The 26597-nt window shown below is 36.2% G+C and overlaps 1 protein-coding gene across 1 annotated transcript; it reads left to right on the plus strand.

Annotated features, from left to right (window-relative positions):
• Positions 1–1296: 1296 nt before the first annotated feature.
• LOC106095910 (coelomocyte uptake defective protein 15) lies at positions 1297–26409 on the plus strand. The gene is made up of 4 exons (XM_059360441.1): positions 1297–1719; positions 16453–16637; positions 25827–26004; positions 26067–26409. Exons 1-4 carry the CDS (start codon positions 1401–1403, stop codon positions 26306–26308), a joined length of 924 nt encoding a protein of 307 aa, XP_059216424.1. The 5' UTR covers positions 1297–1400; the 3' UTR covers positions 26309–26409.
• The last annotated feature ends 188 nt before the right edge of the window (positions 26410–26597 follow it).

Below are 26597 nucleotides of genomic sequence, written 5' to 3' on the forward strand. Positions count from 1 at the left end.
TGATTTCCTACGAGTTAGGGAGGAACTTCTTGGAGTTCTGGATGAGTAAAGTATCTTTCAGACCAACGTTTTTGTGATCCTTAGGGTCTTGGTTGTGATACATTGCTTATACATTGCGCTTAAGGATGAGGCAATTCGTAACCGATTGGGATGAAATTTTGCACGATGTGTTTCGCTGTGACTTCCAACAAATGTGTTAAAAATGGTTCCAATCGGCCTATAATCTGATATAGCTGCCATATAAACCGATCTTGGGTCTTGACTTCTTCAGCCTCTAGAGTGCACAATTCTTATCCGATTGGAATGAATTTTTGCACGACGTGTTTCGCTATGACTTCCAACAAATGTGCCAAGTATGGTTCAGATCGGTTAATAACCTGATATAGCTGTCATATAAACCGATCTGGGGACTTGACTTCTTGAGCTTCTAGAGGGCGCAATTCTTATTTGATTTGGCTGAAATTTTGCATGAAATATTATATATGACTTTCAACAACTGTGCCAAGTATGGTTCAAAACGGTCCATGACCTGATATAGCTGCCGTATAAACCGATCTTGGGAACTGCAAGGATCGTCTCGGCTGTTTGCGAGCTGCTGTCAGATTGTGCTAGGTCCCGGTCTGAATTACTGAATTGCATAAAGATTGTCTCATTTGTACAACAACATAAAACCATATGGTGAAAACGCCATCACGTCATTAAGCTGATCGACATTTTGCCAATGCAAGAAATTGGTGTGAGTGTGTGTGTACATGTGCAGAAAATGTGCGTACAGGAGCAGAGAATATGCGAGAAAGAAGTTAGCAACAAAGAGAATGCAAACAAAAATCTGACATCTTAATAACGTCAAATCTGGCCCGCTCTAAACTGCTGCTCGCGTGGGAACACATTTTTAAATCCGCTTTTGAATAAAACTGCTGGTTCTGCAAAAATCTGCCGGTTCTCAATTACCAAACCCTCAAAATTTTGCTCGCTCCAGTGTACTCTCCCGCTCGTGAGAGCGAGCAAAATTTTGTGAGTTTGGTAATTAAGAGCTTGCAAATTTCGTTTGGAGGTTTTTTTTTTCCAGCAGAAATTTGTTTTATGAACACCAGCCGTTTAATTCAAATAAATCTGCAAATTTTGAATGAAAAAGTACGTGAACAGGCTTATTAGCAAAAGATAGTAAAATCTGTTTTTATTCACCACAAGTTTTTTTAGAAAAGTGCGCGAACAGCAAGCGAATTGAAAAGCTTGTCAAAAAAAAAAAACATGCCTACGCCTTTTATAAGTGCAAGAAAACAGCTGTTTGATCAAGAGCCCATTGGCGGCCGTCGGTACATTTAAAACAAGCCACCGCCGTCAAGAATTTTAAGATTGGCCTGCTTCCCATTGTCTTTTGGAAGTGTTTATTTCAGGTCATGTTTTTGTTAAAAATTTTATTTTTCTTTGTAACTACATTGTTATTAAAGACAAGTGGTGAAGCTGAATATTGCAAAAAAATATTGGCCGAACTAGGAAATGCAGAAAGTAATTTTGCATACTGCGCAACAACACATTCGGTACCGGTGGAAATATGCAATGGGTGCAAGAAAGAATATGATTCAATGAAAGATATTTTTGTAAACTTTTCAAATGACGTTAATTGCACATCCAGATACTTTGACAAGGACCGTGTAAATTTAGTCACCACTACCGAAGAATCGTTATCAAGCCTATGGACAAAGGCGTATTGTGATGGTAAGCGATTAAATCGTCCAATTATCTACAGCAACTGAAGCTAAAATCTGGAATACGAACTCAAGACTAAAAGAGGGGATTCACAGTAATTAAAACAAAAAAATTATTAATATTATTACTTTGGGTGCTTTTTCTCCAAAGTGAAGTCGGCTTTAATGACTTTGAAAATTATCTTAAGCGGAAAGATTATATTATTGAAAAGTTAGTGAAAAGAAATTGGCTGATCACAGATACTTTGGCATAGCAGCCACTGGTATTATTATTTGTGATACTTAAACAACATCCTTATGCAATCCGCATATGCGATGCTGAAAGACCACAGAGTACAACACCTGCAGTTCAATATCTCGTTCATGAAATATTTCCAAATCTATTTCTACCACAATTGTTCTCTATTATTTGACAATTACAGTTATTGCCAATTCTCATGTCTGGGACTTCATCGATCGCAACTACAATGGCTTTGTTATATTTGGCTTCCCATCCACTGGTGAGGTGGAAGTTTTGTTGTAGTCATTTGAAGCCGTTTGCCTTGTTTATTTTGCCTTCTTCTTTATTTTCCCCTTGAAACATACCAACAAAAAAAGCGACGTGGCTGTAAGTTGAGTAGGATTCGCTGGAAATATAAACCCTGGTAACTAGGGGGACACATATCTAAAGATTTTGTGTCGTGGGAGACGAACTTATTCAGATGCTCCAAGAAAGGTATTTACGTGGATGCTGTTTACCACTTTTGCTACTGTATTCAGAGGTTTCACCAAATCCTCCCACTTTTTAGACCCTAAAGTTAAAAATGACGTCTCTTGGGCAACATATAATTGTTTCTTCGTACAAAAGGATTTTCATCTCCTGTCGTTGGTAGTCTCGACTCAACTGAATTTGCGCTGTCCATGATGTAAACAATGTAGCCGCAGCGTTGGAAGTAACGTTTCAATTGTCCAGAGTTGGGTTAGGTTTGTTTGAAATAGGGTGCGGATATTGAACCTCCCTATGCCACTGTAAACATACACCTAAGCCAGTGGTCGGCTTGTCGTGTGTTGCCCAGAGTTGATTTGCATATTTATGATAATATAAATAGCTCAAATAGATATGTGGGCACATATCAGAAACAGTTTACCAACCAAAACATTTTTCAATAAATCCAAATGAAGTCGTAGTCGAAGGCGAGTTTCACATTTTATGGTATTCTGTAACTTATTCGCCTTCCACAGTTTCATAATAGAAAAATATTGTGGTAAATAAAAAATATATAAAAGTAGGTTCTATACTCTTTCGACAAACAGGCGCGATGTAGTTTAGAATGCAATTAACTTTTATATCGAGTTTTCGTCAAATTTAACAGTCGAAATCGATTTATGTTAAACCAAAATGTAAACGAATTTTCGTGTTCGACAACGTATTCGACTACGCCATCGCCGACCGGAATAAGGGGTATTGAATGTTATAAAGCTATAAGAAAATGTTGTACTTTGATGATATTTAATGTAGAAATCATCTAGAAATTCTACACTACCCTTAGGTCCCATAATAATAGTCAAAAACGTATATTTTAATTAACGAAACATAAAATAAAAATAAATAAGTATACTAATAAAGAAACATAAATATTGGACAGGCAAAGTCAGGTCTATGCGTAACGAAAAAAATGTTTTTTTAGTTTTTGAGTGCACATTTTTTTTTTAATACAAGTAAATTAAATATTAAAATTTTACAATACACTAAAAATAAGTTACAGCAAATGATTTTCTGTAGCATGCGCCACGGTTTGGCATGTCATGGGATAACTATAAGCATCACACATTCTGGAACTTTGAGCTCCAATCTGTGCGGTGTTCTTCCTTATCACGAGAAGTTTAGCTGGGAGCTAAACTATCCTCAGGTTGCGGATAGTTGAATGTTCCATACGGAGTAGATGCAACTGCAGTCGCGGACAATCAGCGGTAATGAGTGGAGTGTCTCTGAGTGAGTGGAGAGCCTTTAAATAACCAATGTCGATGATGTCCCCGAGGCGATCGGTCGTATAGACCGGAACGAGCTGGTCGAGGATCGCCACTTCTACATGCAAATTTGATGCAACAACAACCTGTCACCAAAATATTTTTTTCAAAACTTAAAATTTTTTTATATTTTCTTTTCAATAATAGCAACAACTTTAAAAAACAGTTTTAATTCCACGGCAGCCAGTTGTACGTACCGGATTGACCCGATATAATCCTTCATCGACAAGGGCTGCCGCCGCAGTGTACAACACACTGCTACAACAATAATAAAATTGCCGGCATGGGATTTAAACAATTTTATTATCCCGGTACGGGATAGCTGTGAGCACCATACAAGCTGGAACATTGAGGTCCGATCTGTGTGGTGTTCATTGCTGTCACGAGAAGCTTAGCTGAGCTACCGGACGCATCCACAGGCTGCGGATAGTGGAATGCTCCATGCGGGGTAGCTGTAACTGCAGTCGCGAACAATCAGCGGTATCGAGTGGGGAGTCTCAGTGAGAGGTCGGGTGGCACTGGCTGCTGCACAAGTAGTGAGTGCCTATGGTTCTCGATATGACAAGGCGAGTTATTGGCGCCTTTAAATTACCAATGGCCGCAATGTTCTCACTGCGATCGGCCCTTTGGACCACCACGAGCTTGCTCACCTACAGGAGCTTAACGAGGATCGCCACCTTCAAAGGAAAATGTGGTTACAACTGTTGAAGTATATGTTTAACAAATTAATATCTACTTGTATCGTTCTTTGTTATTATGTTACTAGGCAATGATTTTATGTATTTGTATGTTCGAGAAATTATTTTTTCAAACTTCACTTCAATAAAACTTTTCAATCTAATAGGTTATGAGCCCAGCAAGCTCGAAGAAAATAAAATAATTATTGTGAAAATTTTTGAAGTCTGTGAAAAGAAAAAAAAAAAAAAAAAAAAGAATATTGGAGAAATTAATTTTGTGAAAAAGAGGTATCAAGAAAAGAAAATTACAATGGAATTTTGCAAAAACATAAAGCCGTTATGTGTCGAGTCGGACTGGCCAATTTGGAAGCGGAAGGTGAAGGATCTTCTAGATTTCTACGAGGGAGCTCTGGATGTGGTTGAGCATAGAATTACAAAGCCTGAACCCTTGGAAGAAGGAGTAACAGAAGCTCAAGAAAAAGAACACAAAAAACGTTGTGATTTTTACAGAAAAGCTAACAACTATGCCAAGAGTCTGATCACAAACACAATTTCGGATGACATTTTCATGAAGGTAATGGATAAAGAGTCTGCATGTGATGTCTGGCAAGCGCTGCATCAGCAATTTGAAGCGACATCTAAAGATCAATTATTCAAGATGTGCACGGAGCTATTTTCTTTCGAATGGATGGCAGAAAGCGATGTTTCTACACATATATCCAAGCTCAAGAGCTTATGGAACGAAATCAATTCTGGTTTGGTAATAAAAGGAGAAAAAAAATTACCAGAATTGCTCCTGATATGCAAGATTTTACACATATTGCCAAAATCATTTGAAATGTTTAAATCCAGTTGGATGATGCTCACACGAGATGAAGATAAGTCGTTAGATGAACTTCTTATGCAACTTTGTTTATTTGAAAGAAATTTTAAGAAATTTGAAGACACGATTTCGGAGAAACAAGAAGCATTGGTTCTAAATGAGAAGCGGAAAAATAAGAATTTTGCAAATGGCAAGAAAGATGACATTTGTCACTATTGGAAGAAAAAGGGACATTGGATTAAAGACTGCAGAAAGTGGATAGCTGATGGAAAGCCAAGTAAGTCAAAACAATTGGATACATCGCACTCCAATGTTGCTCTTCATTCGGTGTCAAATGAAGTTAATTTGAGCACATCTGTCAGCGATTGGTGGGTTGATAATGGTGCAACAAGGCACGTAACAAATGCGAAGGAATTTTTTATTGACTACGAAGCATTCAAAGAACCACATTCAATACAAGCTGCTGGTAAAGAGACTTTAAGTGCAATGGAAAAAGGAACAATTCAAGTTTTATCAAAAGTAAACAATGCTGAGAAGACAGTGGAGTTGTATGATGTTTGGTATGTTCCTGGTATATCAAGAAACCTTTTTTCTGTATTGGCTTCACATGACAGAAACCCCTCAAGTAAGTTTTATTCGACAATAAAAAAGTGCAAGCTAGATCTCAATGGAGAAACAATTTTATGTGGACACCGTGAGCCAAATGGAACTTTATACAGAATAGATTTTCGACCCGTGTCTGCAAATCAGTGTGTTTCATTCTCTGTAGAAAATTCAAAACTGCAATTATACCATGAAAAATGGGGACATCAAGATAAACGGCATGTAAAGGAGAAATTAGAAAAGGAGATGGGAATTCGAGTAAAGAACAACAGTGAAATCTGTGAGCCTTGCGTTTTTGGTTAGTTGTCAAGATTACCATTTGGAAGACGTGAGACTGCAAAAGCTCCAGGAGAATTAATATCGACAGATGTTTGCGGACCATTTCCCTCTTCATTTAAAGAATATAAATATCTTGTCGTTTATAAGGATGATTACACAAAATTTCGTTATGGATATGTTGTGAAGAACAAATCAGATGTGAAGGATACATTAATTAAAAACATTGCTTAGTGATAATGGTGGTGAATTCAACAATGCAGAAGTGAAGAAAATTCTGGCAAAACATGGAGTAAGTCAACGGTTTACCGCTCCATATACACCTCAACAGAACGGTGGTGCTGAGAGAGAAAATAGAACCATTGTAGAGATGGCAAGAACATTCATGAACTCAAACAAGAATGTTGAATTTCCTTTGTCGTTATGGGCCGAATTTGTGAATCAGCCATATATATTTTAAATCGAACGGGAAAATCGTCAGAAAAGGATAAAAGTCCATTTGAGCTATGGTGCGACAAGAAACCTAGAATTAAACACCTAAGAATTATTGGATCAAAATGCTATGTTCATGTTCCCAGTCAGCGTAGGAAGAAAATGGACAAGAAGGCAACAGTAGGTTATCTTGTTGGTTATGACGGCGATGAGAGATATCGTGTCTATATTAAAGAACAAAATATAGTAGAAATATCAAGAGATGTGATATTTTCCGAAGAAATAAATGGTTGTGCTAATGAAGAAGTTAAAGAAGATGACGTTGTGGAAGAGCAAAACAACAAGAATTCCAATAATATCCAAGAAAAAAATGGGAAAGAAATATCAATACGCATCGATCCATATAATCACGAAGGTGAAGAACAAGATGAATACCAACAAGAATTAGTTAAAGAGAAAGCGGTGCAAGATGCCGAACCGCTAGAAAGCCACAACGAAAATCAAGATTCCACAAATGATATAGAGGATTTCGAAGAGCAAGATGCCGAACTCCAAGATGGCGACAACGAAAATCAAGATTCGACAAGTGATTTAGAAGACTTTGAAGGTTTTGAAGAAATCCAACGTAAAAAGCGTCGAAGAGATGAATTAGATGATACGTGCGATAATACTATTGTGAAACGCTTAAGAAATCGTACTGTAATTATATCAAATTGTGTCAGCGATGAGATGGTGATGATGGCACATGATTTTGTTTGTCAAACCGAACCTCCATCAAGATATTTAGAAGCTGTTGAAAGTGAAGAGAGAATCAATTGGATACAAGCCATGAAATCAGAGATGAATTCATTGATTGAGAACAAAACTTGGGTACTCACGAATCTTCCTAATGGAGCAAAGGCACTTCCCTCGAAATGGGTATATAGTGTGAAGACAAAATCAGATGGCACCATTGAAAAGTACAAGGCAAGACTGGTTGTAAAAGGATTTAAACAAAAGGAAGGTGAAGATTATGATGAAACTTTCAGTCCAGTAGCAAGAATGTCTAGTATACGCTCTGTCCTAAGTATTGCTGCAACTGAAAGACTACATTTGTCACAATTTGATGTGTCTACAGCCTTTTTATACGGTGAATTGAACGAGACCGTGTACATGGAACAGCCAGAAGGTTTTAACGATGGATCAAATAGAGTTTGTCTGTTAAAACGAAATCTCTATGGTTTGAAGCAAGCACCCAGATGTTGGAACAAAAGAATGGGAGATTTCTTAAAGAAACATGGATTTAAGGCCAACTCTGCAGATAGCTGTTTGTTTATAAGAAAGAAAGATGGTAAAAAGTTAATCCTTGCTCTTTAGTAGCTGCATCAGACAAAGAAGAACTTGAGCATTTTCTCAACAGTTTAAAATCAGAGTTCAAGATCGTTTCTAATGAAGCTTCATACTTTCTTGGTATAAAAATTGAAAACAGCAATGATCAAATTAGAATCTCTCAAAAGTCTTATGCCAAGAAAATTTTGGAAAGATTTAATTTCTCAGAGTGTCGTCCAGTTTCAACACCAATGGAAAATACAGTCAAATGCATTTCAAAACCAGGGAAAGCACGAATCGAGTTTCCTTATAGACAAGCTGTAGGTGCTCTGATGTATTTGATGCTAGGAACAAGACCAGATTTGGCATATAGTGTCGGTTATCTATCAAGACACCTTGACAACTACACTTGTGAAGATATTTAAAAGCTCAAGCGAGTATTCAGATATATAGCTGGTTCCATAGATGTTGGAATAGCTTATAATAAAGAAGGACCCAAGCTATTAGAATGTTACAGCGATGCTGACTATGGTGGATGTGTCACTACAGGACGTTCTACAACAGGTGTTGTTGCAACTTATGCAGGTGGAGCTTTATCTTGGATGAGTCAACGACAACCAACAGTGTCAACTTCAACAACTGAAGCAGAAATTATAGCTGCAAGTGAAGCCGCAAAAGAAGTAATATGGCTTACACGACTTTTCAAGGACATAATAAATTATAAGGACATTCCAATTATAAATATAGACAATACAGCTGCGATTCGTCTATCAAAGAGTCCAGAATTTCATAAACGAACAAAGCACATTGATCTAAAACACTTCTTCGTACGTGAAAAGGTAACAGAAGGTTTATTGTCAACGACTCAAGTTTCAACTGAAAATCAACTCGCAGATATGATGACCAAGCCTTTACCAAAGTCACGTTTACAGTACTTGTGTACTCGTTTAAATATAATTTAATTAAACAAGGGAAAGTGTTGAAGTATATGTTTAACAAATTAATATCTACTTGTATCGTTCTTTGTTATTATGTTACTAGGCAATGATTTTATGTATTTGTATGTTCGAGAAATTATTTTTTCAAACTTCACTTCAATAAAACTTTTCAATCTAATAACAACAACAACAACACAGCTAGTTGAGTTCTGGAAGGGGCCGAACTTTTGTTTCAATTTCATTATAACCTAGCTTCCACTGATTTGTGGAGCCCTCAGATTTCGCTAGAAATTGGTAGACGATTTACATTAATGCCTTCAAAAACCCGTATTTAATACGGCACGAATAGGTCCAAATATAGCTGTCATGTAAGGACATATTCAAATTTTTCCTTTTGAGCCCATAAATGGCACTTATAGCCCCATAACTAAATAAATGTAGCAGACCATTAACTACTAATCAAAATATAAAATTCATTTATATCTGAATATTAATCATAAATTAATCTAAAAGCATAAAATTCCTCTTAAATATTGTTAATAAACGTTAACAAGCCGATTACTGGCTTAGGTGTATGTCCATAGTGACATGTAGCAGATTAATATCCGCACCCTCTTTTTAACCTAACCTATGAAAAATGACCTTAACCTCAAATGGTACTTCCATTTCTTATACCCACCACCATAGGATGGGGGAATACTCATCCAGACATTCCGTTTGTAACACCTTGAATTATTCGCTTAAGACCCCTTAAAGTAATATATTCTTGATCGTCTCGACGTTCTGTGTCGATCTAGCCGTGCCCGTACGTCCGTCTGTCGAAATCACGAAAGCGGTCGAACGCGTACATAGTCGCTTTAAATTTTGTACAAATACTTACTATTGAAGTAGGTCATTGGGAATTGGGTCATATCGGTTCAGATTTTGATATAGCTTCCATATAAACAGATCTCCTGATTTCACTTCTTGAGCCCCTGGAAGCCGCAATTTTTTCCGATTTGTCTGAAATTTTGCATGTGGTGTTTTGTTATGATTTCCAACAACTGTGCTGAATACGTTTCAAATCGGTCTATAAACTAATATAGCTCCGATATAAACCAATTTCTCGATTTTACTTCTTGTTCTACAAAAAAATTTTCTTTAATTTGAGTACATATCATGTTGCCTATGTTCGAGATCATTTCACTTGAGTGGAGATGGAATTGATCCTAGGGTCGTTTAAGTAAGGGGGCTGCAAAAATGTTCCCAGTAAACTGTTCTTTAGTCCTATTTTTTAGTTTGGTTTTAGTTTAGTTTTCGAATTGTGGTCTGTGGCAAGTCTAATGTGTTGGCTATATTAAAAACTTTTTCACCAATAAGCAAACGTATTTCGAATGACGACGTAAATTGAATATATTAGGAACAAATTTTTTGACAACCTAAATCAAAACGGCGTTAAAATCACTGCACGCCACAACTCAAATCACCTTGATTTGGGCAAATCACCTAAACCCGTTTACAATACGTGTCCAGAACTATAATTGCAGTCAGGGGTTTTTTTTATTGTTAAAATCATTTTATTACATTCAACTTCAAAATTTAATAATAATAATTTCAATTAGGAAGTGTCAGATGTTTCGAAAGTCCTGCCAAAAATACCGATAATAACTGGTAGTCACTGCAATCCCAGGGTGGCATTTAAATTTTTCGTTTTACAAAACTACTTTCGAAGATTTGCTGCGAATCTCCTCACACAAAAAAATGTATGGGAAGCCTCTTTGAAAAACTCGAAATTTCCACAAATTTCGTCGCAAATTTAGTTTTGAGATAGGTAAGCTTTAAGAGGCAGTCTTCCGTCAGACTCTTTTTGACGTTTTCGTCCATTGTATACCACAGGAACAGAAAGAAGATGCCTTCGGGCCTGATCCAGAGGACTTATGTCATTAAAGGCATAGCCGCAGATTCCAGTATCCCTGCAACTTGTAGGGTAGTTTCTTGTTTCGCAAGATCGTCTGCTCAACATGGAATATCACTGTGGCCCGGCAATCAGAATGAATTTTGAAATGTTCAGCCATCTCGTTGAGAGATCTGCGACTGTCGAGGGCGGTTTTTGAATTCAGAAATACGTTGTCCAGGGATTTATTGGCTGCTTGTCTGTTTGAGGACCCCTTCTTTAATTGCAAGGCACTCAGTATTTAAGCAAGAGCCTATAACGTCTGGTCTCTCGCTAAGACCTTCCGCCAATATTCCCACTGTTTTTAAATTGGCTTATGGAAATCTTAGGAGAAAACCCACCAAAAACTGTGCGCGAATCCCTTTTTTGCAATAGAAATAACTGCAGTAATGTTAGTTGAATTGTTGTTGGTGTAGCAGGCGGCAGCTCTTCCTGATGAAGGAATCCATCGGATCAATCAGGTACGTACAACCGGCTGTCATGGGATTGTTAGTTGAATCTTACTTAGACGAAGTACAATATCATCCCAGTAGCAGAGATAGGCGAAAAGCAAAAAAAAAAAAAAACAAATTTTTTAAATTTAAGCAATTTTATTTCGCATGTTAATTATTATTTTCATACGCCTTCAACATTTTTTTGAAGTTCTCTTTTTGCTGTCAGCGTGATTTGAACTCAGATCCCTTCAAATGCAAAGCGCATACTCTACCAACTAAGCAACCCCACAATTAATGTAATGAACGGCAAAAGGTTTACTTTAACTTAACAACAAAATTCTAGTAGACAACATACCCCTTCATAGCAGTTTGCAGGCAGGCGTAGGTTCATGCAATACGGCAAGAGTAAAAATGCTCATGTACAATTCGACTCTATTTCTGCCGCAAATCCAGTTTCGATTCCCGCGGCCGGCCATTTTTTCTGTTTCATTTTTTCTTTAAAGTATTTTTAGAAAATTCGGCGCAGTTTTTATGTATTCCTTATTAAAAAATTTTTTTAAAAGTGATTTATACACTTTTTTATTTTTATTTGTTATTTATTATTCATTTTTACCAAAATATATAGAAGAGTAGCGTGACTGATCGTCGCCCAGCCCAAACGGCTAGAGGTCGAATCATGAATTTTTGCACAAATGTTGGTAGTAGATCATAAGGACGGGATAAGACGGGATTTGGTGATATTCATACGTTCAGGTACTAAAATCAACCAAAAATTACGAAATTGTGAGCACGAATGGATTAATCTAGAATCCGTTAAAAAGCGTCTCGAAAAAATAAGATTTGGTTCCAAAAATTTTCCAAAATAGTACCGGAAGTGGGAGGAATAGTACGTTTAGTACCGCAATTGGTTCTATGTGGTACTTTCTTTGTAAATTGAGCTAGAGCTCTGAGTTTTGGAACTTAGTTACATAATGGCAAATTTAATTGGATGACCAGAAGAGTTTTTGGAAATTTTTACATTTAGGTACTAAAAAAAGTACCAAAAATGTACGAAATGGGTGGAGCTTTGTACAGGGCGGATGGATAGAGCTAGAATTTAGAAATTTGTCTTAAAAGACGTCTGCTGAAAAGGACAAATTTAAGAAATAGTACTGGTAATGGGAGAAAACGAACGTTTAGTACCGCAATTGGTAACATTTGGTACATTCCTTACAGAGGGAGCTTGAGGTCCGAAATTTTGCATATCGGTAGAACTAGGAAATATATTATGGTTGATTAAATGATATATTCAAAATTCGAACATTTTGACAACAAAATTAGTACCATTTGGTACTTTCTTTATAGATGTAGCTACAGGTCCGAAATTTGGCATGTAGATACAACGAGAAAAATATGATGGTCGGTTAAAAACTCGAACATTTTGGCACCATTTGACATTTTCTTTATAGATGGATCTGCAGGTCTGAAACTTGGCATGAAGGTACAACTAGGAAAAATATGATGACTAACAAAATTATCTATTCAAAATTCGTAAATTTTGGTAGCAAAATTGGTACCATTTTGCCCTTTCTTCACATATGTAGCTAAAGCTCTGTTACAACGAGGAAAAATATGAAGGGTGATTAAATGATCTTATTAAAATTTGATCATTGTGGTTCCAAAATTGGTACCATTTGATAATTTCTTTACAGATGGAGCTAAAGGTCTGAAATTTGGCATGTAGGTACAACGAGGAAAAAAATGATGGGTGACTAAATGATCTATTTAAAATTCGTACATTGTTGTAGCAGAAAGTGTAAAATAATACACTTAGAACTCATCTCTGCCTACAGCGAATGGGAACAGCTAGAATTCAGAAATTCGACAAACACTATCGCAGTTTTGACCAAAATACGCCATGTGGAAGAGAACGTACTAATTGTGGTGCAATTTGTACCTTGAAAGTATATATTGGGCGACTGGGGGATATTTTTTATTCCTGTGTTTAGTTACTCTTTACGAAGTAAGAGAAAGCTCTCAAAATTGGGATACATCTATACCTTGACGACAAGTGCTCTCCAAATTAGGATACGGCTATACCTTAACGAAGCGGACCGCCTTTACGCATACATAAATCTACGAAAATCAGAAATATTGGGTTGCCCAAAAAGTAATTGCGGAATTTTCATATAGTCGGCGTTGACAAATTTTTTCACAGCTTGTGACTCTGTAATTGCATTCTTTCTTCTGTCAGTTATCAGCTGTTATTTTTAGCTTGCTTTAGAAAAAAGTGTAAAAAAGTATATTTGATTAGAGTTCATTCTAAGTTTTATTAAAAATGCATTTACTTTCTTTTAAAAAATCCGCTATTACTTTTTGGGCAACCCAATATCTTCTAGTCACTCAATACATACTGTCTATGTGTAACTGTATCCCGAATATCAGAGCACCACTGTCAATGTGTAACTGCATCTAAAATTTAAGAGCTTTACATTACCATTTTCTACGTTTTAGAAATTAAATGAACGGATTTCAAAAAATCTTCTATTTTGAATATTTAGGTACCTATATGTACGATTTTCAAAAAGTCTTCTAGTCGCCCAATATATGCTTTCAAGGTTCTTCTATTTCTCCATTGCTCTTTTTCATCCTCATAATTTTGTAGCAGAGGCCTTTAAAGACAAATTTCTAAATTCGTTAATTGTTGGTACTTTTTTTAGTACCTAAATGTAAAAATGTCCAAAAAAATCTTCTAATCATCCAATTAAGTTTGCCATGGTGTACTTAAGCTTCAAAATTCTGAGCTATATCTCAATTTACAAAGAAAGTACCAAATAGTACCCATTGCAGCACTAAAAATACTATTTCTCCCACTTCCGGTACTATTTTAGAAGATTTTTTCACTAATCCAATTTTTCAAGAGCTTTTTAATTTGAGCCCAAAATCATTCTCCCACCACTTTCCGTTCACACTGCATTCGACACGGTCAGCCATGCCAAATTATTTGAGCACATCGCCAACACGTCCCTCTAGCCAGGTCTGAGACGATGGGTCGCGAATTATCTGTGTGGCCGCCGGTCATTTGTGGAATTTAGGGATAAGAAGTCGAAACACCGTAGAGTGAAACAGGGAGTTCCCTAAGGTGGGGTGATATCTCCGGCTCTGTTTAACCTCTACATATCCTCCATCCCACCCCCTCCAGACGGCATAGAGATCGTAACATATGCGGACGATTGTACGATCATGGCATCAGGCCCCCCACCCATTGATGACATCTGCGATAGGTTGAACGTCTACCTCAACGAGCTTGCCTCATATTTCGCTGCAAGAAATCTGAAGATATCCGCCACCAAATCTTCATCCACACTGTTCACTACAGATACGCGTGAGGTGAATACTGAGCTGACTGTGATGGTCGATGGAGAAATGATTCCGACCATCAAGTGTCCCAAAATACTTTGCGTCACATTTGACAGCTCCTACACTTTCTCCCCACATGCCACAGCAATCTGCAATAAAGTCAAAAGTAGAAACAAGGTCCTCAAGTCACTCGCTGGCAGCACTTGGGGTGCAGACAAAGAAACCTTGTTGACCACGTACAAAGCAATTGGCCGGTCTGTGATAAGTTATGCAGCGCCAGTGTGGTCACGTCAACTTTGTGACACGCAGTGGAATAATATTCAGATCTGTCAGAATGCCGCCCTCCGAACTGCGACGGGCTGTCTCCTCAGTTCTCATGTAGACCACCTTCATCAGGAGACAAAGATCCTACCAGTGCGAAGACATAACTACATGCTGTCTAAGCAATACCTTTTGGGCTGTTATCGCAGGAACCATCCAAATAATCATCTTGTGGATAGATACCCACCGCCCAGGAGCCTTAAGGTAGATCTACACGATCTAGAGCGTGAGGTTCAGCGCTACAAGAGAGCGGGTCTGAACAACATTCATGCAGACACGGTAGCAGACGCGGTAATTGGCTACCGGGTGAATGTAGTCCTTGGAGAACGACCGCCACCCATTGCACCCGAAGAAATCGACCTCCCCCGGCAAACCAGAGTAGTTGTGGCTCAATTACGTTCCGGCAGATGCAGCCGCCTCAATTCCCACAGAGCTAGGATTGATGCCGACGTGCAAGATGTATGTCCCGATTGTAACCAGGGACCGCACGATACACGTCACCTGTTTAACTGCCCGGCCAGACCCACTCGACTCAGACCCAGATCCCTGTGGACGCACCCCATCTTAGTCGCGGAGTTCCTGGGTCTTGACACTCAACAGAATCAAGCAGACGAAAGATAGAACACAATAAACTGCTACAACAACAACAACAACTGCACAAACATGCACCATTTCGTAATATATTGGTACTATTTAGTACCTTAACGAACGCATATCGCCAAATCCAATCTTATTCCGCGTCTACGACCTAAGACCAACATTCGTGCAAAATTTCATAATTCTAGCTTAAGCCTTTTAGGCTTTGCAGTCATCAGTCAGTCAGTAAATCACGCGTGGCTTTTATATATAGCGTAGAAGAGAATATTAAAATTAGTGTGCATTGGATCATTTTGAGCTGAAATTGAGGCATGTTAACTGCAGTATTTTAAGAAATGAAGGAGCAGTGAGTATGGCATCTTTTAGAGCCGATAAGCAGGCATATTAAAACAACACTTGAGATGTTGTGTGGCTAGGTGTAAGAGCATTTTCGTTCAAGGGGAAACAAGTCGAAAATAACTGTTATAGCATGCAAATTTTGAGAAGTTGTGACTGATGGTGGATTGACTCATAAAAAGAGGTATATTTATTGGGTTGCCCAAAAAGTAATTGCGGATTTTTGAAAAGAAAGTAAATGCATTTTTATTAAAACTTAGAATGAACTTTAATCAAATATACTTTTCTTACACTTTTTTTCTAAAGCAAGCTAAAAGTAACAGCTGATAATTGACAGAAGAAAGAATGCAATTACAGAGTCACAAGCTGTGAAAACATTTGTCAACGCCGACTATATGAAAAATCCGCAATTACTTTTTGGGCAACCCAATATATGCCTACGTGTTGGGAGCGATATGTGATTCCGCCACTGGGTTATCATTTTGCAGGATCTAAGAGCCAACATAAGAGCGCACTGGTAGCGATCTAAGATAACAAATGTGGGGTTCGATTCCAACTTTAGACTTTGGCCTGTTGCTGCTGTGACTTCACAATAGATAGAAATTACATAAATGACTGATTTGACGCTGCCACTATAACCCCAACACCCAACCAAACTAAACTCTATATTCGTATTAAAAAATATGAAATTATATTGCTAAATTACACATTTTTTTAAGACTGTTTTAGAAATGAGAATATCTTCAAATTTAACGAAAAGATAACTGCATTGGAAGGATGTATTGGCTCAAACTCAAAGCATCCTTGCGAATCATGCATTGGAGATTATAAGGATTTAAATAACTTCTACATACAAATGGATCAACATAATAATGGTGGCGTCTGTTTTGATATTCAAGATTCGGTATGTATTATTTTCTACCAATGGCTTTAGGGCTGGTAGCCTGCTTCTCTTTTCTTGAACTACAATATATACAAAAATATTATTGGGAAATATATGAAATAATTAAAAAAACCAAAGACCTGCGCAAGACCATCAATTTCTGCTTTAAAGACACACAATCATAGAGTATTTCAGGAACTGAACTCTTCGTTTAAAAATACAAGATTGTATGAGACAGTAGAGAACTGAGTAAAACAGATAACAAGACACCAAGACAACCAGATGAGGGAATGTAAAAAAATGAGCCCTTCAGCAATAAGAGAGATAGATTCAGATTTCAGTGAGTGCACGTTGTACAATGCATGTATTCGGGTACATTTTGCTTCAGATGAAGTTCTTTTTATCTTGTCGTCTGCTTTCATAGTACGAAATTCGTACGAAGGCAACGTGGCTGATTTGGTAAAAGCATGAGTACACACACACACACACGCACGCCTAGCTTTTTTATACGAGAAAAACAGTTTGCAAACGAATTGTGCGATCAGTTCATCTATTGAAAATGACAGCGAGACGTTTTCATACACAGCTAGTGCAGCGAGCAATTTCTCATAGCTCACTGTAGCGACGATGAATTCGAGATAAAATCTCCCAAGTTTACTGACTGGCACTGCAGTGTTAGATCCCTTAAAGCTCTATTACACGGCATGTATTTAGTTGTCTTATGGCATGTCAAATCTAGCACATGTTGAGTTGTACATGTCGTGTAATACAAACGAAGCTAACGTATAAACATACATTTTCAAAATAGCACATGGTCCTTTTTATCGATTAGAGCGTGCTCGATTTTTTCTGACAAAAACATAAAGAAATAAGCCGTTTTGTTGGCAGTCGTATGAAAGCAACCCCAAATTATATTTTTTTCACAAATTTATAATTTAACCAGCTCTCTCACAACAATAATTACGCACAAAAAAATCAGTTTATGCTAAAATTTTTAGATTATGTCATACGAAAATAACATACAGGTGTGATAGCAAAAATTATGAATCATATTTAAACGGACAATGTTGACAAACATTTGCAATTACATGTGAATAAAAAAAAAAATCGCACTAGACTCGAGAAGATGCAGACTTCTGTAAATGAGAAGGAGATCGGATCGGTCACGATCAAATGCCAATGCTATCGCTTAGCGTAGTTAAGACATAGAATAATGGGTGAATTCTTTAACCTATTACAGGAAGCGCCTAAAGTCCTCACCCATACTGACTGCTTAGATATCTCCAGCCCTATTTCATTCATATACAGTAGCGAACAAAGAATCCAAATATTGAATAAATTATATGTGGCCGACAAATCGTTTGTTCGATTCAAAATTTATTAACGTAATGACATAAAACAAAATGTAATTTTCTATTACATAAAATACAAATTCAAAAGTATAGTAATGAAATTTAACAAGTGAATGATAACAAAGTTTATTTCAATACTCCTCCTCATTCACTTTAAATTACATTTTTCGCAGAGAGCAATATGTTTAGATGCTGTTAGTGGTTTGGTTAATATATCAGCTACCATCTCCTCCGTTGGACAATATATGCATGTTATTATTCCTTTCTTTACTAAGTCTTTTGTTAATTTATATTTTGTATCCATGTGCTTAGTACGAAAAGAAAACTTGTCGTCATTTACCAGACGTAAACAGCTTTGATTGTCATTGTAAATTACAGTTGGTTCGTTGGTAGGATGATGTATTTCTTCCAACAATTGCCTTAACCACTTTGCTTCTTTAGCCGCTTCTGATAAAGAAATGTACTCAGCCTCGCATGTTGAAGATGCTACAAGTGTTTGTTTCTGACAAGACCATCCAATTGTACCTCCATTATAAAGAAAAATTCTTCCGCTATTGGATTTTCTTTCAGTTCTTTCTTCTGCCCAATTTGCATCAGCATATCCAACGAGACTTTGTTCATTTTCTTCGTTGCTTAATTTTAACTTTATTTCTGATGTAGACTTAAGATACTTCAAAACTCTTTTACACTGAGACCAATCTTCCATTGTTGGTTTAGAAACCTTTTGAGCCAAGATACTTACAGAAGCTGAAATATCCGGTCTTGTATTTGTTGATATGTATAAAAAGTGTCCAATGATTTTCCGATACTTTGTATTTGACTCAAGAAATTTTGATCCTTCTGCTTTCCCGTAACTAACATCCATTGGCGTTCTTACAGGCTTTGAATTCTGCATACCATATTCATTTACAATTCTTTCTATGTACGATGACTGACATAGCTGAAAGTTTCCTTTAACATCTTTAGAAATTTCAATTCCCAGATAATGTTTAATTTCACCCAAGTTTGTGATAGTGAAATTCTTAGACAACGCATTTTCGACATACATAATTTGTTTTGATGTGCGACATGCCACAATGATATCGTCGACATATACAAGAATATACAGCGGTCAAAAAAAGTATTCATCATTCAATGTTTTTTTTTTAATAAGTCTACAAAAGACAATTGGAATAAAAACATATTAAACTAATGATGCAGTAGTGCTTGTGTGATATATATGTACACAATTTCATTGTTTTTAAAGAAAAAAATAGTATTTATTGGAACAAAAAGGGCCATTTTACAGCTGAACATAAAAAATTAAACAAAAAAAGTATTCATCATTGCAAAAAAACAAAAAAATAAATAACATAATTTAAAAAAATTAATACTTTGTTATTCGACTACCGCGTCTTATAACTTCTTTTAAACGGTTTGACATCGATTGGACTAATTTAGCGGTTATATTTTGGTCTATATTAGTCCATTCCTCCATTATCACCTGTTGCATTTGACTCTTGCTCGAAAAATTGCGCGTTCTCAATTTGCGTTCGAGATGTTCCCAAAGATGTTCAATTGGGTTCAAGTCGGGACTTTGAGGAGGAGTTTTAATGACTTTGGGGCAGTTATACAGCATCCACATCTTGGTATTTAAAGCAGAATGTTTGGGGTCATTATCTTGATAATATTGAAAGTTATTACCAAGCCCAAGTTTTACAGCACTATCTTTTAAATTCCTCTTTAAAATGTCAATGTAATACTTATGATCCATTACTCCATTAATAATTTCAAGATTTCCCGCTCCTGAAGCCGCCATACACCCCCAAACCATTAAACCACCTCCACCATGTTTTACAGTAGCAACTGTGTTTCGTTCTTCAAGCTCTGTATTTGGTTTTCTGTACACTATGACCTTTCCATCGCACCCAAAAAGATTAAACTTGCTCTCGTCTGCAAAAATGACTGTTTTCCAAAATGATTCGGGCTGTTTTACATACATTTTTGCGAAGTTTAGCCTTTTCACTCGGTTTATTTTATTTATAAAGGGCTTCTTACGTGCAGTTCTTCCTCTGTAACTATGCCTTTTGAGTGTATTTCGAATTGTTTGTGTAGTAACTTCCTTCCCTAAATATTCCATAGTGTTTTTACGAAGAATGGTCGCATTTGTCTTCGGAGTTTTCTGAACTTGCCGCACTAGCCAACGCACATCTCCAACTGAAAGTGCTTTTGGTCGACCAGATCTTGGTTTATTGTCAACAGTTTTCGTTTCTGTCCACTTTCTGATGATGGATTGTATAGTAGATCGTGGTCTATTTAATATTTCACTGATAGTTTTTTGAGTTAAACCATTCCTGTGGTGTTTTATTACAAAACTTTTACCTCATCAGAAACCTCGTTTTGCTTACGACCCATTTTGACAAAAACTATATTTTCAATGAAATTAAATATTTGCTGTCAAGGGCAAAGCCTCCTTTACTAAATAAAACAGAAAAGGGGGATTCCCAAATAATATTTGAATTTGACTTTGATGATAGCACATCAATGATGAATACTTTTTTTGTTCTGTTTTTGGTGTTATTATATAAAATTGCATTTTTTGCGCTAATTAAATTTATTTTTTGAATTTATTTTAAAACATATTACGAAAAATAAACTATTGCATAAAACTGCATTATTTGTTTACTTTAAATTTTCTTCAATTACCCAAAATAAGTGAATTTATTATCAATTTTGCTAATGATGAATACTTTTTTTGACCGCTGTAGCTCAACGTTCCACATATATTTCCCCGGTAGAAACATACATCATTTACGCATTGTTTAAATCCCAATTTTTCAAGAGCTTCATGTAGAACCATATTCCAAGACCTAGCAGCCTGTTTCAGTCCATAAATACTTTTCTTTAGCAAACAAACCTGCTCATTGTCCTCTTGAAACCCTGGAGGTTGTTTCATATAAATGGTTTCAGAGAGCTTTCCATTTAAAAATGCAGTCTTCACATCAAAATGATTAACAGTCATTTTTTCCTTACCAGCAATTGACAGCAGGATTCGAAACGAGGTATGTGTCGCAACAGGTGCAAAAACTTCGTCATAATCGACACCGAATTTCTGTGAAAACCCTTGAGCGACTAGTCGTGCCTTGAATCTATTTATTTGACCATTAGCATCGCGTTTCACTTTAAATACCCATTTACTTCCAATTGCTGTTCTTCCTTCTGGAAGTGAAACGAGGTTCCAAGTCTGATTTGATTGAAGAGATTCTAACTCGTCTTGCATAGCTTCCATCCACTGTACACTTTCTGCACTGCTAATAGCTTCTTCATATGATTTCGGCTCTTTAATCTCATTTGCTGTCCATATTTCATCAATGAGTCTCCTTGCCGCAATGCCTTTAGTAGATCTGTTTGAAGTTCTAATCTCATTTTGCTGGTCAGAAATATTTACATCTTGTATTGAGCTGCTGTCCTCAGTTGGAATATTGATTGCATTTTCATCTGTATCATTTTCTTGTGCATCAATTTCTTCTGTTACGTTTTCTTCTGGTATCTCCTCCTCAATCAATAATCCATTATCTCTCGGATTTAATGAAATTGAGACATCATCATCTTTATTCTTTATAACATCTGTGAATATCACATCACGACTAATACAGACTTTCTTAGTATCCTGATTGTAGCAGCGAAAAGCCTTAGACTTCTCATCATAACCCAGAAACAACATTTCATGTGCTTTGTCATCTAGCTTACGTCTTTTTTTAGATGGAATGTGTACCAAACATCTTGAACCAAAAATGTGAAATTTCTCTAGACTTGGTTTGACTCCAAACCACAACTCGTATGGAGTAGAATTGGTCGTTCTGGTTAAAACTCTATTCTGTATGAAATTGGCGGTTGAAACTGCTTCTCCCCAAAACATGTGCGGTAAATTTGCATCTATTAACATACAGCGGTCAAAAAAAGTATTCATCATTCAATGTTTTTTTTTTAATAAGTCTACAAAAGACAATTGGAATAAAAACATATTAAACTAATGATGCAGTAGTGCTTGTGTGATATATATGTACACAATTTCATTGTTTTTAAAGACAAAAATAGTATTTATTGGAACAAAAAGGGCCATTTTACAGCTGAACACAAAAAATTAAACAAAAAAAGTATTCATCATTGCAAAAAAACAAAAAAATAAATAACATAATTTAAAAAAAATTAATACTTTGTTATTCGACCACCGCGTCTTAAAACGGTTTAAAACGGTCTTCTTTTAAACGGTTTGACATCGATTGGACTAATTTAGCGGTTATATTTTGGTCTATATTAGTCCATTCCTCCATTATCACCTGTTGCATTTGACTCTTGCTCGAAAAATTGCGCGTTCTCAATTTGCGTTCGAGATGTTCCCAAAGATGTTCAATTGGGTTCAAGTCGGGACTTTGAGGAGGAGTTTTAATGACTTTGGGGCAGTTATACAGCATCCACATCTTGGTATTTAAAGCAGAATGTTTGGGGTCATTATCTTGATAATATTGAAAGTTATTACCAAGCCCAAGTTTTACAGCACTATCTTTTAAATTCCTCTTTAAAATGTCAATGTAATACTTATGATCCATTACTCCATTAATAATTTCAAGATTTCCCGCTCCTGAAGCCGCCATACACCCCCAAACCATTAAACCACCTCCACCATGTTTTACAGTAGCAACGGTGTTTCGTTCTTCAAGCTCTGTATTTGGTTTTCTGTACACTATGACCTTTCCATCGCACCCAAAAAGATTAAACTTGCTCTCGTCTGCAAAAATGACTGTTTTCCAAAATGATTCGGGCTGTTTTACATACATTTTTGCGAAGTTTAGCCTTTTCACTCGGTTTATTTTATTTATAAAGGGCTTCTTACGTGCAGTTCTTCCTCTGTAACTATGCCTTTTGAGTGTATTTCGAATTGTTTGTGTAGTAACTTCCTTCCCTAAATATTCCATAGTGTTTTTACGAAGAATGGTCGCATTTGTCTTCGGAGTTTTCTGAACTTGCCGCACTAGCCAACGCACATCTCCAACTGAAAGTGCTTTTGGTCGACCAGATCTTGGTTTATTGTCAACAGTTTTCGTTTCTGTCCACTTTCTGATGATGGATTGTATAGTAGATCGTGGTCTATTTAATATTTCACTGATAGTTTTTTGAGTTAAACCATTCCTGTGGTGTTTTATTATCAAAACTTTTACCTCATCAGAAACCTCGTTTTGCTTACGACCCATTTTGACAAAAACTATATTTTCAATGAAATTAAATATTTGCTGTCAAGGGCAAGCCTCCTTTACTAAATAAAACAGAAAAGGGGGATTCCCAAATAATATTTGAATTTGACTTTGATGATAGCACATCAATGATGAATACTTTTTTTGTTCTGTTTTTGGTGTTATTATATAAAATTGCATTTTTTGCGCTAATTAAATTTATTTTTTGAATTTATTTTAAAACATATTACGAAAAATAAACTATTGCATAAAACTGCATTATTTGTTTACTTTAAATTTTCTTCAATTACCCAAAATAAGTGAATTTATTATCAATTTTGCTAATGATGAATACTTTTTTTGACCGCTGTACATCTTGCCATTTCAATCAAAGTTCTGTTCTTTCTTTCCGCTTTTCCATTTTGTTGTGGAGAATGCGGAGCAGTCAATTGGCTTTCAATGCCTTCAAACTTTAGAAAATCCTCAAATGCTTTTCCCGTGTACTCTCCACCCCTATCGGATCGAATTTTCTTTGGAATGTGTCCGAATTTAGTGCGGCACAATGTAACAAAATCCTTAAATGTCTGTAACACCTCAGATTTTTGCGATAATAATCTTATTATGGTAAAACCTGAGAAATCGTCTATAAATGTTACCATGAACCTTTTTCCAGACGGTGTAGTTGTTTGCATTGGCCCACATACGTCACTATGGATTAATTCTAAAGGAGCTGTAGATTTTGTCATTGACTGCTTTGGAAATGACATTCGAGTCATTTTACCCTTAACGCAAGATTCGCAAATTTCCTTTATTCCGCAGTCAACTATTTTCAAATTTTGAACCATGTTTTCTTTACACATTTTCCGAATCGCTTCAGGATCACGATGTCCTAGCTTCCGATGCCATTGGTGAATGCAATTTTCATTATGTTGCAATACCGCATTAACAAAAACTGGTTGCCGTAAAATATACATTCCACTGTCAATATCTGCCATTCCGATATTTTTGTTACCAAAGTTTATGTAACAATTGCTGTCTTTAAATGATACGTTATATCCTGATTTTGTTAGCTGTCTGACTGAGAGAATGTTACCAACCAAACACGGAGCATACAATACTTCATTCAACTTCAATGTATGTTGGTCACCAAATTCATTGCATACAACAATCTCACCTGAACCAATGCCTTCAATAGCCACAGTCTGTCCATTTGCCAGTTCAATCGAGCTTTTGTAGCTTTCATTAAATTTCTTGAAAAAATTTCTTTCACTTACTGTATGTCGTGTAGCACCGGAATCGACAAGCCAAGAAAACTTCTTATTCTTGCAAAAATTGAACAAAAAATCTTCGCTCTTTGATGACTTGTTTACCTTTTCTTCAACCGAATTGACTTTATTAGCATTCTTTCCGGGATTTTGCTTACTTTTCCAGTTTTTATACTTGATGCAGGTCTTCTTTTGATGTCCTGACTTTTTACAGAAATAGCATACACTACTATTACCGGTCACTGCTTTCAAAACTGAATCACTTCCCTCATTGGTTGCGTGATGCCGTCTTTCGAATTCTGCAATAACTCTTTGTTGCACTAAAGCGAATGTTATCTCTTCTTCCTTGCGGGATTCAAGGGATGTAATAAGAGTGTCATATCCTTCGGGTAAGCTACTTAAAAGCATAGCAGCACTCCACTTATCCGACAAACTTTCTTCGCCAACATCCCGTAGTTTCGTAAATAAATCGTTCATTGCATTTATGTGAGCAACTGCATCACCTCCTTCTTGAAGTTTTAAACTACATATGGACCTCATCAAGTATACCTTATTTGTAAGTGTGTTTTTCTCATGATATTCTTTGAGTGCGTTCCAGGTGTCCTTAGCGGTCTTTGCATTTCGGATGTGTCCCAACTGGTCGTCCATTACAAGCAATCCAATCGTTCCTCGGGCTTCATCATCCTTTATGTCCCATTCTTCGATTTCCGACTTATTGGTAATTTCATTGTTCTGTCCAATTTTCGACGGAGGACGAGATCCTTCAATGACACGCTTCCACAAATTATTCTTACGCAATAGCAATTCCATCTTGAATTTCCAGTTAGCATAATTTTCATTGCTTAGCTTCGCAAATTTAGGTTTTGCATCCGACATTTTAGATTTTATTTTTTTTTTTTTTTTTTTTTTTTTTTTTTTTTTTTCTTTCCTTAGCGAATTCTTTAGCGTATCCTTATTGAATTCCTTTATTTAGTCCTTATTGTTTCTTTATTGCAATCCTTTTTTTATTTTCACAAAGGCCCATAACCTATTGAGAAAATTAAATGTGGCCGACAAATCGTTTGTTCGATTCAAAATTTATTAACGTAATGACATAAAACAAAATGTAATTTTCTATTACATAAAATACAAATTCAAAAGTATAGTAATGAAATTTAACAAGTGAATGATAACAAAGTTTATTTCAATACCAAATACCTACCTCTGGGTTTTAAATGTCAACTTTGAAGCCTCGTAACTGATTGTAGGGCAACTTGACAGAAAACGGAGAAAAAGTTTTTGAAATGCTTAAAAAATCTTTCAATATCATAGAAATTTTTTGCCAGAAATACACCCTTAACCCGTGTCCTTCCACCTAACCTATGGTTTATCCTCTATTTGCAGATGAACCGAACTCGAACTAAATGGTCCAAAGAACTGAAATGTTGTCGGCGCGAATACAATATGCTATTGTTTACAGTTGCTTTTTCTATAGTCAGCTTCATCTTTGTTCTATTCTATAGTGGAATATATTTTGTAACCAAACGCCAGGAACGAAATCATGGAATTTTAACCAATGAAGGTGAGTACACGGTACAAAAACGGTTTGAATTTTTCAAAAAACAAATACATTTGCGTTTGCAGATCCCTTGCTAAATACAAATGCACCATCAACCTCCAGAGGTGTAGCCAATATAAGGAGGAACACGGAAACGCTACCCACAACAGAACTTGGTAATACAAGTCCATCCCCAGAACGAAATGAAGAAGTTGTGGAAGCATCTTCGTTACAAACCAAGGAACAGCAAGTAGCCATAGGTTACAGCAAATTGAATGACGATGAGGAAAATAGCTCCGATGAAGATAACATAGCTTACAAAAAGTAAACAAAATCATTGGGAGCTATTATTAAGTATATTATACTAACCTATTTGTATTATATATCATACTATACCAAACCTATTAAAACTCATTCTTTTTTTCATAATTACTGTTATTTTATTTTCTACAAAATCGAATCAAGTTACTTCCTATGGGTTGCCCAAAAAGTAATTGCGGATTTTTTAAAAGAAAGTAAATGCATTTTTAATAAAACTTAGAATGAACTTTAATCAAATATACGTTTTTTTACACTTTTTTTCTAAAGCAAGCTAAAAGTAACAGCTGATAACTGAC

Source organism: Stomoxys calcitrans, chromosome 1, assembly GCF_963082655.1.
Source record: "Stomoxys calcitrans chromosome 1, idStoCalc2.1, whole genome shotgun sequence".
In the NCBI taxonomy this organism is placed as follows: Eukaryota; Metazoa; Arthropoda; class Insecta; order Diptera; family Muscidae; genus Stomoxys; species Stomoxys calcitrans.

Coding starts and splice junctions, on each gene's coding strand:
- LOC106095910 (XM_059360441.1), top strand. CDS start 1,401: ATGTTTTTGTTAAAAATTTTATTTTTCTTTGTAACTACATTGTTATTA. Junction 1,720..16,452: donor GACAAAGGCGTATTGTGATG/GTAAGCGATTAA, acceptor CATTTTTTTAAG/ACTGTTTTAGAAATGAGAAT. Junction 16,638..25,826: donor GTTTTGATATTCAAGATTCG/GTATGTATTATT, acceptor CTCTATTTGCAG/ATGAACCGAACTCGAACTAA.